General features: G+C 41.7%; 1 protein-coding gene across 1 annotated transcript in view; it reads right to left on the reverse strand.

Annotated features, from left to right (window-relative positions):
- Positions 1-6,798: 6,798 nt before the first annotated feature.
- The window catches only part of LOC123188969 (probable protein phosphatase 2C 38), an 8,681-nt gene continuing 4,518 nt past the window's right edge, over positions 6,799-10,961 (reverse strand). The window contains exons 2-5 of the mRNA XM_044601265.1: positions 9,364-9,738; positions 9,108-9,225; positions 7,523-7,746; positions 6,799-7,430 (exon numbers count right to left, since the gene is read on the reverse strand). Coding sequence (XP_044457200.1) covers positions 7,029-7,430; positions 7,523-7,746; positions 9,108-9,225; positions 9,364-9,738 — 1,119 coding nt within the window. The 3' untranslated portion in view covers positions 6,799-7,028. The remainder of the gene's footprint in view (positions 7,431-7,522; positions 7,747-9,107; positions 9,226-9,363; positions 9,739-10,961) is intronic.

Here is a 10,961-nt window from a genome sequence, read left to right on the forward strand (position 1 = left end):
AGGATCTGAACAAGTTTTCTGGAAGAAGCTATGGAAGATGAGAGTGCCTCCTAAGGTTCGTAATTTTTGGTGGCGAATCATCAAGAAGTTTATTCCTTGCCGTCAGGTTCTAAAGGATAGACATATTGAGAAAATTTCGTTTTGCCAATCATGTGGGCGAGATGAGACTATTAGGCACGCACTGTTTGAGTGTACATGGGCAAAACTTTTCTGGCAACAGCTGAAGGCTGTTACTTCATTCAAGCTACCTGACCTTCATCCGGGTACTTGGGCCATAGACCTTATTGACAGTGAGATGATTTCTTTAGATGATGCAGCTGTTGTTCTTTGTGGAGGATGGGCTGTGTGGTCGAAGAGGAATGCTAGGCACCATGAGGAGCAAATTAGAATGGTGCCTCAATCTGTTAAGTGGACAACAGATATTGCTATGGATCTCTGTGTTGCTGCTGGCAAGAATAAAGTGTGTGGCCCAAAGGTGCAAGTCAAGTGGCAGCCGCCGCAAGAAGGAAGTCTGAAGATGAATATGGATGCTAGCTTCCAGGTGAACTCGAATGAGGGAGCTACGGGTCTAGTCCTACGTGACCATTCTGGATCCTTGATCAGAGGCCAAGCTTTATGGTATGGGCAAGCTGAAAATGCTTTGATTATGGAAGCTTTTGCTGTTAGGGATGGAACTAAACTGGCTTGCGATCTAGGCCTCGGCAACATCACAATAGAAACTGATGCGAGAGAGGTAGTCAACCTCTGGAGGAGTCGAGAGCAGGGAAGATCAGAAATTGTACCGATTCTCCAAGAGATTGAAGAGCTCAGTAGCAACTTGGAATTTTTCCAACTGAATTTCATTGGGCGTGGAGCTAATGAAGGGGCACATCTTTGTGCTAAGCAGGCTTCTTCGATTAGAAGGAGATGTTTATGGATCAACTTTGTTCCTAGGTTTCTAGTTGAATGCCTGCAGAATGATTGTAATGCTACTGTTTAATGATAGCTCTTGTTTCGCAAAAAAAAAACAACAAAAAAACCATGGTTCAGCCGAACCTACAGTCAAAGCTGTCCGATCTAGCATGACTCACATGTGGATCCGAGACCTGTCAAGATTCAAATTTCTCTTATGTCGTGCTATCATTCTTAATACGTCTCTCCGTTAGCGATGCCTAGGCTTGGGGTCTCTATATTTTTTTGAGGCATGATGAGCTGGCACACCTTCCCATGCTACTGTAGCACAGGAGCCAAGCACGAGAAATACAAAAATAATTCTATGCCAGGCTTGTCGGAACTGTTTTTTTTTATGGAAGCAATGTTCATTAAAAACTGTATGCCACATGTACATCGAGAGAAGTCTGAATATTGCTATTTGAATAACAAACTTTCCACTTATGACTACGAGTCTATTCTCAAGATATCCAAAAAAGCTAGAACTGGAAAAACATTTAATGCCGCCGTATTGACCATAAATTAGAACTCTAGCATGCAACAAAAATATTAGATAGTAATCCAGAAATATTCGATATTGCACAAATTTCAGATGCTCTCACTGTGTTGCCAGTAGATTTATGGTGTATATGTCAACATCTAAAATTTTGTATGCACTAAAACAGCCATGAACAATGCAAGTGCATGGGAGACAGCGCTCACTTCTTTCAAGAATGGCCCATTATTTTATTCTCTATATTGTTAGCAATCAGTAGCATTAACGCGGGATGGTTCCCGCCATGTGACTTAATTGTTTCCACTATGCATTACCACACTCGTCATACACAGATCTCCACAGAAGCTGCCCTGAGATGTGTGGCTCCGAGCGTAGGTTCGAGTGGACCATGGTTCCACACAATATTTTCGAATGAAGGACGATGTAGCAGGAAGGGGCTACGGAGGAGGGGGGGCGAACGTACCGGCGCGGAGTCAGTCGCCGCAGCATAATCTCGCCCACGGTGGATCGCCAGCGCATCGAGGATGAAGGAACGCCGGTGGATCGCCGGCGCATCGAGGATGGAGGAACGCCAGCGTATGGAGAGGAGGAAGAAACGGCGGCACGGAGGAACTGGGGAGCCCCTAGCTGACGCTCACGTGCGTCAAGAAGATGAGCATTCGCGCAAGGCACGGTTGGATGGACCGGCCCGTTTCTTGGCGTTACAGCGAGCCAGTGCCAAAAATCCCAAAAAAGAATGTTGTACGTAGGAATCAAACTCCCAACCCAACGATAGAGAGTTAGCGTTCCTTACCACTGGAGCTGTTGCGTCATTACAATCAAAACACTGCGTGAGTACTTGAGAACTAGTATATGTACTGACTGATCCAAAAATAAAAAAATTGATCATTGAACATTTTTTGATATACGTTGAACATTTTCGTAATATACGATGAACATTTCTCAAATACCCATTGAACCTTTTTTGTCATATATGCTGAACAATTTGAAAAATACATATTTAACATTTTTGTGATATAACCTGAACAATTTAAAAATACACATTGAACATTTATCTTCGGAGGGCAATTCCATACAATGAACATTTTTAAAAAAATGAATATACGCGCTGAACAATTTTCGGATACACACTGAACTTTGTGTAATATACAATGAACAAAATTAAGAAACATAGTGAACATTTGTATATTCGTTGAAAAAACAAAACTAAAAGAGAAAAACCAAAACCAAAAGAGGAAAACAGGACAAAAACCAAAAACCAGAAGAGAAACAGGAGAAAATCAAACCAGAAGAAACGTAAACAAAACTAGAAGAAGAAAACCGGAACAAAACCAGAAGAAGAAAACAAGTGAGAAAACCAAACGTGGAAGAAAAAAAAACTAATGAAAGAAACATGAGCGAACGAAAAAGAAGCACGTGAACCCCGTAGTGGGCCGGCCCAATATGCACGCGAACGAAACAGCTGCGAGCGTTTCTTCGACAGCTTGCCGCCCGCGCGCGTCAAATAGGAATTGCCGAGGAACTGTTCATTCGGGATAGGATAGCGCTGAAACCTGGATAAGTTGGGTTGCGTCTGAGTCGGAATAAGTGGGCCTTAATGGCCCGATTACTGGCAGGAACGGGAGGTAGTTCCCTGGAGCAGCGGCCCAAGAGACGGTGTGCAACATGCGCGGGCGACCAGGGACGCCCGATCTGTATTGTACGTCCTAGGATCCGACGGGTGAGACAGCCAAATCGCTGTGGAGGCTCTTAACTACTCTAGTTGTCTTATACTGTTTTTTAATATCGAAAAAAAAGGGCAGTGCGGAAGTTCAGGGATCACGGCCGAGGCAGGGGACACGTGGTTGGCTAGTAAGGCGGTTGACGCTGCGCGTATCTTCAGCCAGTTGATTTGAAACGATTTCCATTTTTATCGAATACTATTGTTTTTATAAATATTATCTGTATTTTGCAGAAATGTCTTCACAAGATCCCGGCGCTGCCTCTTCTTCCGAGAGCACGCATTTGGGCAACCAATTCTTAGAACCATCGTCCAATCGTGTGGGTCCGACACATACGACAATTACTCCACGGATGGGCCGGATCAGGAGTACGCGGACCATATGAGCATCTGTACGAGTCAGAATATGGAACAAAAGATAAGTTTAGAATATGAAACAAAAGATAAGTTTGGTTTCATGCCTCGGAGGACAACTTATGGTGTTCATTGCCTTGGAGAAGGCCTGCAGCAAGATATCAATGTGGTGGGCTTTGAAAAAGTACCATCACAAGAAAGTACATTGCCCTCATCAAGGACATGTATGATGATATTACAGCTACGGGTCAACTTATTAACCCATCCAAGTGTTCCATCTTATTTAATGATGATTGTCCTGATACGGTTTCTGTGGAGATCAAAAGGTTTCTTGGTGTGACTCAGGAAGTTTTTGATGCAAAATATTTGGGTCTCCCTATACCAGACGGGCGAATGCATAAAGGAAGGTTTGAATTCTTACAATCACGTATGAGCAAGAGACTTGTGGATTGGAGTGAAAGATACTCATCTTCGGCGAGTAAAGAAGTTTTGATCAAATCTGTAGCCCAGGCCATCCCCACCTATGTAATGAGTGTTTTCAAACTTTCTTTCTCGGTATGTGATGATTTGTCCAAGTTGATGAGACATTACTAGTGGCGCGTGCAAAATGATAAGAAAAAGATGGCTTGGATGGCATGGGATAAATTTGTTCTACCTAAATCCAAAGGAGGGATGGGGTTCAGGGATATGAGGGCGTTTAATCAAGCTTTGCTTGCTAAACAAGCCTGGCGACTCCTTGTTGCACCTGAATCGCTTTGTGCAAGACTACTACGGGCTAAATATTATCCAAATGGGAATCTACTGGATACAGTTTTTCCGAGTAACTCGTCAGGAGTTTGGAAGGGTATCGAACATGGATTGAACTTGGTGAAAAAAGGTATGATCTCGCGAGTCGGCAATGGTAATCTTATTCGAACTTGGCGAGATCCATGGATTCCTAGGGGTATGCCTTTTACGCCTATTTCCCCTAAAAGAAATTGTCGTCTAAATAAAGTTGCTGATTTTCTGGATGCTAATGGTGCATGGAAGGTAAATTTATTGGAACAATTTTTCTGTCACGTTGATGTTGAAGCTATTTTGAAAATTCGTACGTCGCCAAGACAGCGGGAAGATTTTATTGCTTGGCCTTTTGAGAAGTCGGGATCTTTCACAGTTAGGAGCGCCTATCATTTAGCTATGGGTGAGCACATGGACCGTTTCTCGCAAGGAGCAAGCAGCACATGTCCTGGTGGTGAACGTGGTATGTGGAATATTGTATGGCGTGCCTTGATTCCTCCTAAGATGAAAGTTTTTGCATGGAAGGTAATTACTGGTACACTAGCAACTAACTTAGAGAGGAATCGGCGTCATATTGGTACAAGGGCAACATGCGGAATGTGTGGGCGAGAAGATGAATCGTCATTTCATGCTTTACTAGTCTGTCCCAACGCGGCAAGCTTATGGGACGCAATGAAGGACTGTTGGCCATTGCCAAACAGGTATGATATTGCATGTACGAGTGATGAATGGTTTCTTCACTTGCTTGCTGGTCAGCAGAGCAATGTCCGGGACAATGGTGCTCTGGAGGGTTTGGCATTTACGTAATGAAGTCATGCATGCCAAACCTATTCCACCGACGGAGGTGTCTTGTGATTATCTATGCAGCTATCTTAACTCTTTGCTACAATTAGGCTGTATGGGTGTGGAAGAGGTGATCAAAGGTAAAGCTCCAATCTTGATGGAACCAGTGATTGAAAAAACTCGGTCATCATTGCCATGTCTTCCTTGGCCGGCTCCTCCGTCGGGCTGGGTAGCTCTCTCTGTTGATGGTTCTTATTATGCGGAAGACGGAGCTGTAGGATCAGGTATGGTTTTACGTGATGACAAGGGTGGTGTTATTTTTGCGGCTTACCGACGTATTTATCACTGTAATGAGGTGCTGGAAGCATAGTTATATGCGATTATGGAAGGAGTAAGTCTCGCAATTCAAGGTCGAATCGACCAGTTCAGCTACAATCTGATTGTTTGGCAGCTTTATCAACACTACCTAATGATTCACTGGACAGATCAGCATATGGTCATCTTTTGGCAGAAATCAAAGGTTTACTTGAGAATAGGGTGTTTGTTCGTGTTAAAGTTTCTCGTGATCAAAACAAAGTTGCACATTGCTTAGCAAATTATGGTAGATCTGGGGATAGCACTGCGTGCTGGCTTAACCAACCCCCTCCTTTTATTTCTGAACTTGTTGCTAAGGATTGTAATTCTGTGAGTTTGAAATAAAACACCCTATTTCCATCGGAAAAAAAAAGTGTTTGAGTAAGCGATGATGACACTGATGACTTTCAAATAGGAGTGCACCAAGGGCAGCGTTGAGTCCTTATATTTTTTTTAGTGGTTGAGGTCACAGGAGATATACAAAAAAAGCTATCTCATGGTATATGTTCTTTGTGGATGATGTGGTACTAGTCGATGATAGTCGAACGGGGTTAATAGAAAATTAGAGCTACGAAGACATACTTGGGAATCAAAATGTTTTAAGCTTAATATAACGAAATTAAGTGCATGAGATGCATTTTAAGTACAAGTAGAGACAATGAGGAGATTAACCTTGAGGAGAATTTGGTACCTTAGGAAGACACTTTTGATATTTAGAATCAATGTCGCGGAAGGATGGTGATATTGATACTGACTCACAGACACTATTTTTTTAAGGCAATGTTGCAGAAGGATGTTAATATCGATTAAGGCGTGAGTCATCGAATCAAAACCAGATGAATAAAGTGGCATCAAATTTTGCTAGAAGGCAGGTTTTGTAGGACGGCAATTCAACTTAAGATGTTGTATGGCTAGAGTGTCACAAAAGCTACATGTTCCGTAGGGCAGCTTTTCGAGTTACCATGTTGTATAGCACAGAATGTTGGCCACAGTTAAGTATGCAACATGTTCAACAGTTTAGTGTGGTAGAGATGCACATACTAAGATATGGATATGTTTTTTTTATAGGTTACGAAGATATGGATACTGGCCACACAAGAAAGAATCGGGTTCAAAATGGTGATCCAAACAAGCAGGCCAAAGACAGATCCAAATATTCAAGACTGACGCTTTGACCCGCCGAAAGAGTGAATTTAGGACAGAACCTAGGGTTTACTGGGGAAAAGAAGTCCAAGGCCACAGGTTACGTAAAACCTAGCCCCAGAATAATTTTGCACAGTGAACTAAAATTTTAAAAACAAGCTTCTAATTTCTCGAAAGATGCTAAGAAAATATGTACACATAACACAAATGCAATAACAAAGACACGGCCAGGAGGCATAGATGAATCTAGCAATGCCGTCAACGAGGACGGGTCATTATTATATGGACAAAGAACAAATATAACCAATCACAACCTATAACTGACCTTTTACTTCACAAAAGAACAAAATCGAGGCTTACACCCACTTGCGAGTAGAACTCGCACTGGCTTCCCATCAACATTGGCCAGTGTAAGCAAAACAAAGTCACACAGCTCTTGAACTAACTGAGCATCTCAGCTGGCAGGCAAGTTCAACCTTTCATGCTTTGGTTTGCAGCTGAAGTAGGCGTCAGCAAATTTGTCGGAGTGGCAGGCATTGGGTCGCCGCTAAGGACAGGCCACTCATTACCTGTTACGAATGCGGTAGCAAGATCTGTAGGAACCACAGTGCTTGATTTGACAGTCGAGAAATGCTTACCACCGTCCAGTTCCACATTAGTTGCGAAATCTTTGGTTCCTGAATCGGACGATTTATTTGTCAAATCTGTTTTCAAGAATAGACAGACAGCGGCGCAGTCATCAACTTTTGCTGTGGGAAACCGTGTTCTCCACGTACGGTGAGCCGTTTGGACAAGAAGCCTTGCTGCTGAGGCCTCTGAAGTGGATTCACTGACAATCTTAACGACGTCATCGTTTGAAAGTACATCCCACACCTACAGTGACCAAAGAAATTAGATGATCACATGCCACAAAAACCATCTAGCTCGCAGAAATGTTCCAAGTCAATATGTGGTCAGTTGCTCACCCCATCAGTCGCCAACACAACGAACTCATCCTTTTCTGTGATGTGATGGTACGAAACATCAGGAACAGAAATTACACCATAACTCTTTAGACAAAAGTCTCCAAACGCTCTTGCCATGGCCAACCCTGGGGAGTTGTACTTCGGAAGCCAAACACGAGTAACATCTGGCTCGTTTGGGAGAGAAAATACTCTGCCCTTCCGTTCCCTGATCCGTGCTGCTTCACCTGCAAAACATGCATCTTGCTTCATTTACATGGGCATCTACTCATAACAAATACAGTTCTTCCCAGAGAAAATGTAAACCACAAAAGCATTGTCGTCACAAGATATTAATAAGCTTGTGACGTCCTTAAAGGGAGTGGGACATGAAATCTGAAGTTAAGATTACAAAGTGAGCTATTGGAATATCAAAATCTGCTCCCTGCATAAAATGCAATGTAAAAAAGATTGTCGTTTCGGGCCAGATATGTCAGGTCCAAAATTTTAACATGTGGGCCCGTTCTCAAGTTTGTACTGTCAATGATAAGTTTTTTGAGTGTGTGGTGTCCATGATAGGTTATATTTACACTTTTTATTAGTACCAATTCAAAGTTTTGATATCAAGGTATCTTTAAATAACTGACTCTGAAGAAAGTCAGATCTAAAACTGAACAGCAGATGCAACATGTTGTTACATCCCTATCAGATCAGAAAAAAGGAAAATCAGATTGAGCTTTTTACTCACAAAAAGCAGGGCAGATTGTAAAAAGTTCAATACAATATTTTTACTTAAATACTCCCTCTTTGTATTGTGGATGTTGAAAAAAATTATAAACTTGGTCAAACATAGAAATGTTTTGAATTATAAAAAACCTAATATGGACTACATTTTGAAACAGAGGGAGTATAATAATTCTCATATCTTACCATAACTTCAGAATTATATTATAATCACTTTTCAAAAAAAATAAAATATTGTTGTCATAGATATTTGATAAAACTACCACATGTCATGTAAATAAACCAACTTCATTTATTTGTTAAAATAATTTTCTAAGGCACAATACATCCTACAGTGTCACGACCTGAGACCTTTTCAGTTATGTTTCCAAATTTTGTGCACATACCATACAAGGAGTTCTTCAATTAGGGTGTTTTTAGTTGGAGGCAGCAAGTAGAATCATGCATCCGATTTTAAGTAACCCACAAGTGAAATACTCCCAGCATCCTAACTGCTCCAACAAGCAAATTAGAAACCACCTAACTAGAAACCAAAAAGTAATCTATAAAATATCACCATAGTTGAAGAGCTTTGGTAAATTTAAGAACAAATACAACAGGACACTGGCAAAAAAATTACACGTTTTGCAATGCATATATCATATCATGTAGTTTCATTATCACGTACTGATGCATGATGTATTTAAGAAATTGACTATACGATAACGCTGATTCAGCAAAAATAATGAAAAGAGTGTTACTGCTACTAGAACTCTTTGTAACACAGAAAGTAAAAGGTAGCTAAGAGTCACACAAGGAAAAGGAGGAAAAAATTGTGTTGTAGACCTTTAAAAGAACACACGGGGATCATTAAAATATAACGTACTTGGGATGCTTGGTTTGAGATCGACTGTCAGTTGAAGAGCAAAAAGGTGATTATCCTCATCTTTAGTGGCCAATATAGCTCTAGAGTCCCCCAAGTTGCCGATTATAAGATCCTGCCCCTGTAGAAATAGCAAGAAGAACATGTTAAAATAAAAAATATCAAGTGAAGCTTCACAACAAAGTAAAGTACAAAGTAAGAAATATCAAGTGAAGCTCCACAATGAAGTAAAGTAGAATCATTGTTGCAACGAAAATACCTGCTTGATCAATGTGACTGCTGTGGTTCCACTGAACAGACAATCAATATTTTTATGTGACTTCAAATCCCTGTCCATTACATAAAATGCCCTCAAGAATGAAGTTCTCAATGCTGTGAAGATTTCTGGGTACCCTCCATTCTCTAAAGCTCCAAGGGTAGCATCGGTATCTTCAACCACAGTTTGCACAGCATCTCCTTCAGTTGTCCCATTTGTGACAGTGTTATTTGACAACTCTTTGTATTCATCCCTGGCTATATTTGCACTCAACTTCACAGGGAGAAGATCTCTGACCATCTTGGAAACCAAATGACCTTGTGGTCCATGGCCATCAAAAACACCACAAAAGATGGTACCATCTTTTGAACCAAAATTCTGCAAGCGGAATGCAAACACGTTAAAATCAACTATATAATGCCCAAAAGGACATCATTGAACAAGGAGAAAGAAGTGCACAATCCGTACAGTTTCAGCCTACAAGCAGGTCAGAACCACGAAGCCTACGCGACTTATAGCTAAAGGAAAACTCTTGGTCATCAGATAACACGTGGTTCCAAGAACGCCAAAGTGCATCAAACGGTGCATGCCATGCATAAATGTGTTGTCAACTGTAGTCCACTAAACAGGGAAAATTATATTTGCTTATATCATATGGGTGAGCTCACAGTTTCGGAGAGTCACATTTGATGGATTTTGATTCACATACTAGTTAAAGATCCTTAAGCTTGATGTGGGCCAGGAGTCCCGGATCCTATGCCATGCCAAGCAAGATCTTCGGGCAAGGCTCAAGAAAAGGGTGGCGAGCTTGGCGGTCCTTGAGCATTCAAGAAAGAAGCAATGTGCTCGAATTGCAAATCCGAGAGAGGGCGATGCCAATATCAAATACTTCCATAGGCGTGTCAATACGAGAAGGAGAAAGAACCACATTCATCGGGTGAGTATAACAATGGTTGGGTCACCGAGCATGAGAAAAAAGAGGAATCATCCACGATCACTTCTCCCACATCATCCGAAAGGCAAGTGAGAGAAAGGACTTCAACTGGGAACACATTTTGAGGATTGTGATCTTAGTGCTATTGACGACCCCTTCATCACGGAGGAAGTGTGTCATGTCATTAGCCAAATGTCAAATGACGGTTTTACCGGACTGTTCTTCAAGAGATGTTGGGACACAATTAAAGTTGATGTCATGCGCGTGATCCACCTTTTTGGTAGCCTCCATGTTGCTAACCTCCAATTGCTTAACTCTGCAAATGTTGTGTTCTTGCCTAAGAAAGATGGAGCGAGGGGATTGGTGACTATAGACCAATTAGTCTAACTCATGCCATCGCCAAGATGCTCGCGATTCGCCTTGGGCCTCACATGAATAGCCTTACCTCCAAGGCCCAAAGTGCTTTCATAAAAAAGAGAAGCATCCATGATAATTTTATGTATGCGTGTACAAAACTCCTGCCATTCTTTTCAAGGTTGACATCCACAAAGCCTTTGACTCGGTGCGTTGGGATTACATTCATGATCCTCTTCAATGGAGAGGCTTTCCAAGTAAATTTCGAGAATGAATTGCTGCCTTGCTATGTACCTCCACTCCTCAGATTCTT

This window comes from Triticum aestivum, chromosome 2A (assembly GCF_018294505.1).
Source record: "Triticum aestivum cultivar Chinese Spring chromosome 2A, IWGSC CS RefSeq v2.1, whole genome shotgun sequence".
Lineage (NCBI taxonomy): Eukaryota > Viridiplantae > Streptophyta > Magnoliopsida > Poales > Poaceae > Triticum > Triticum aestivum.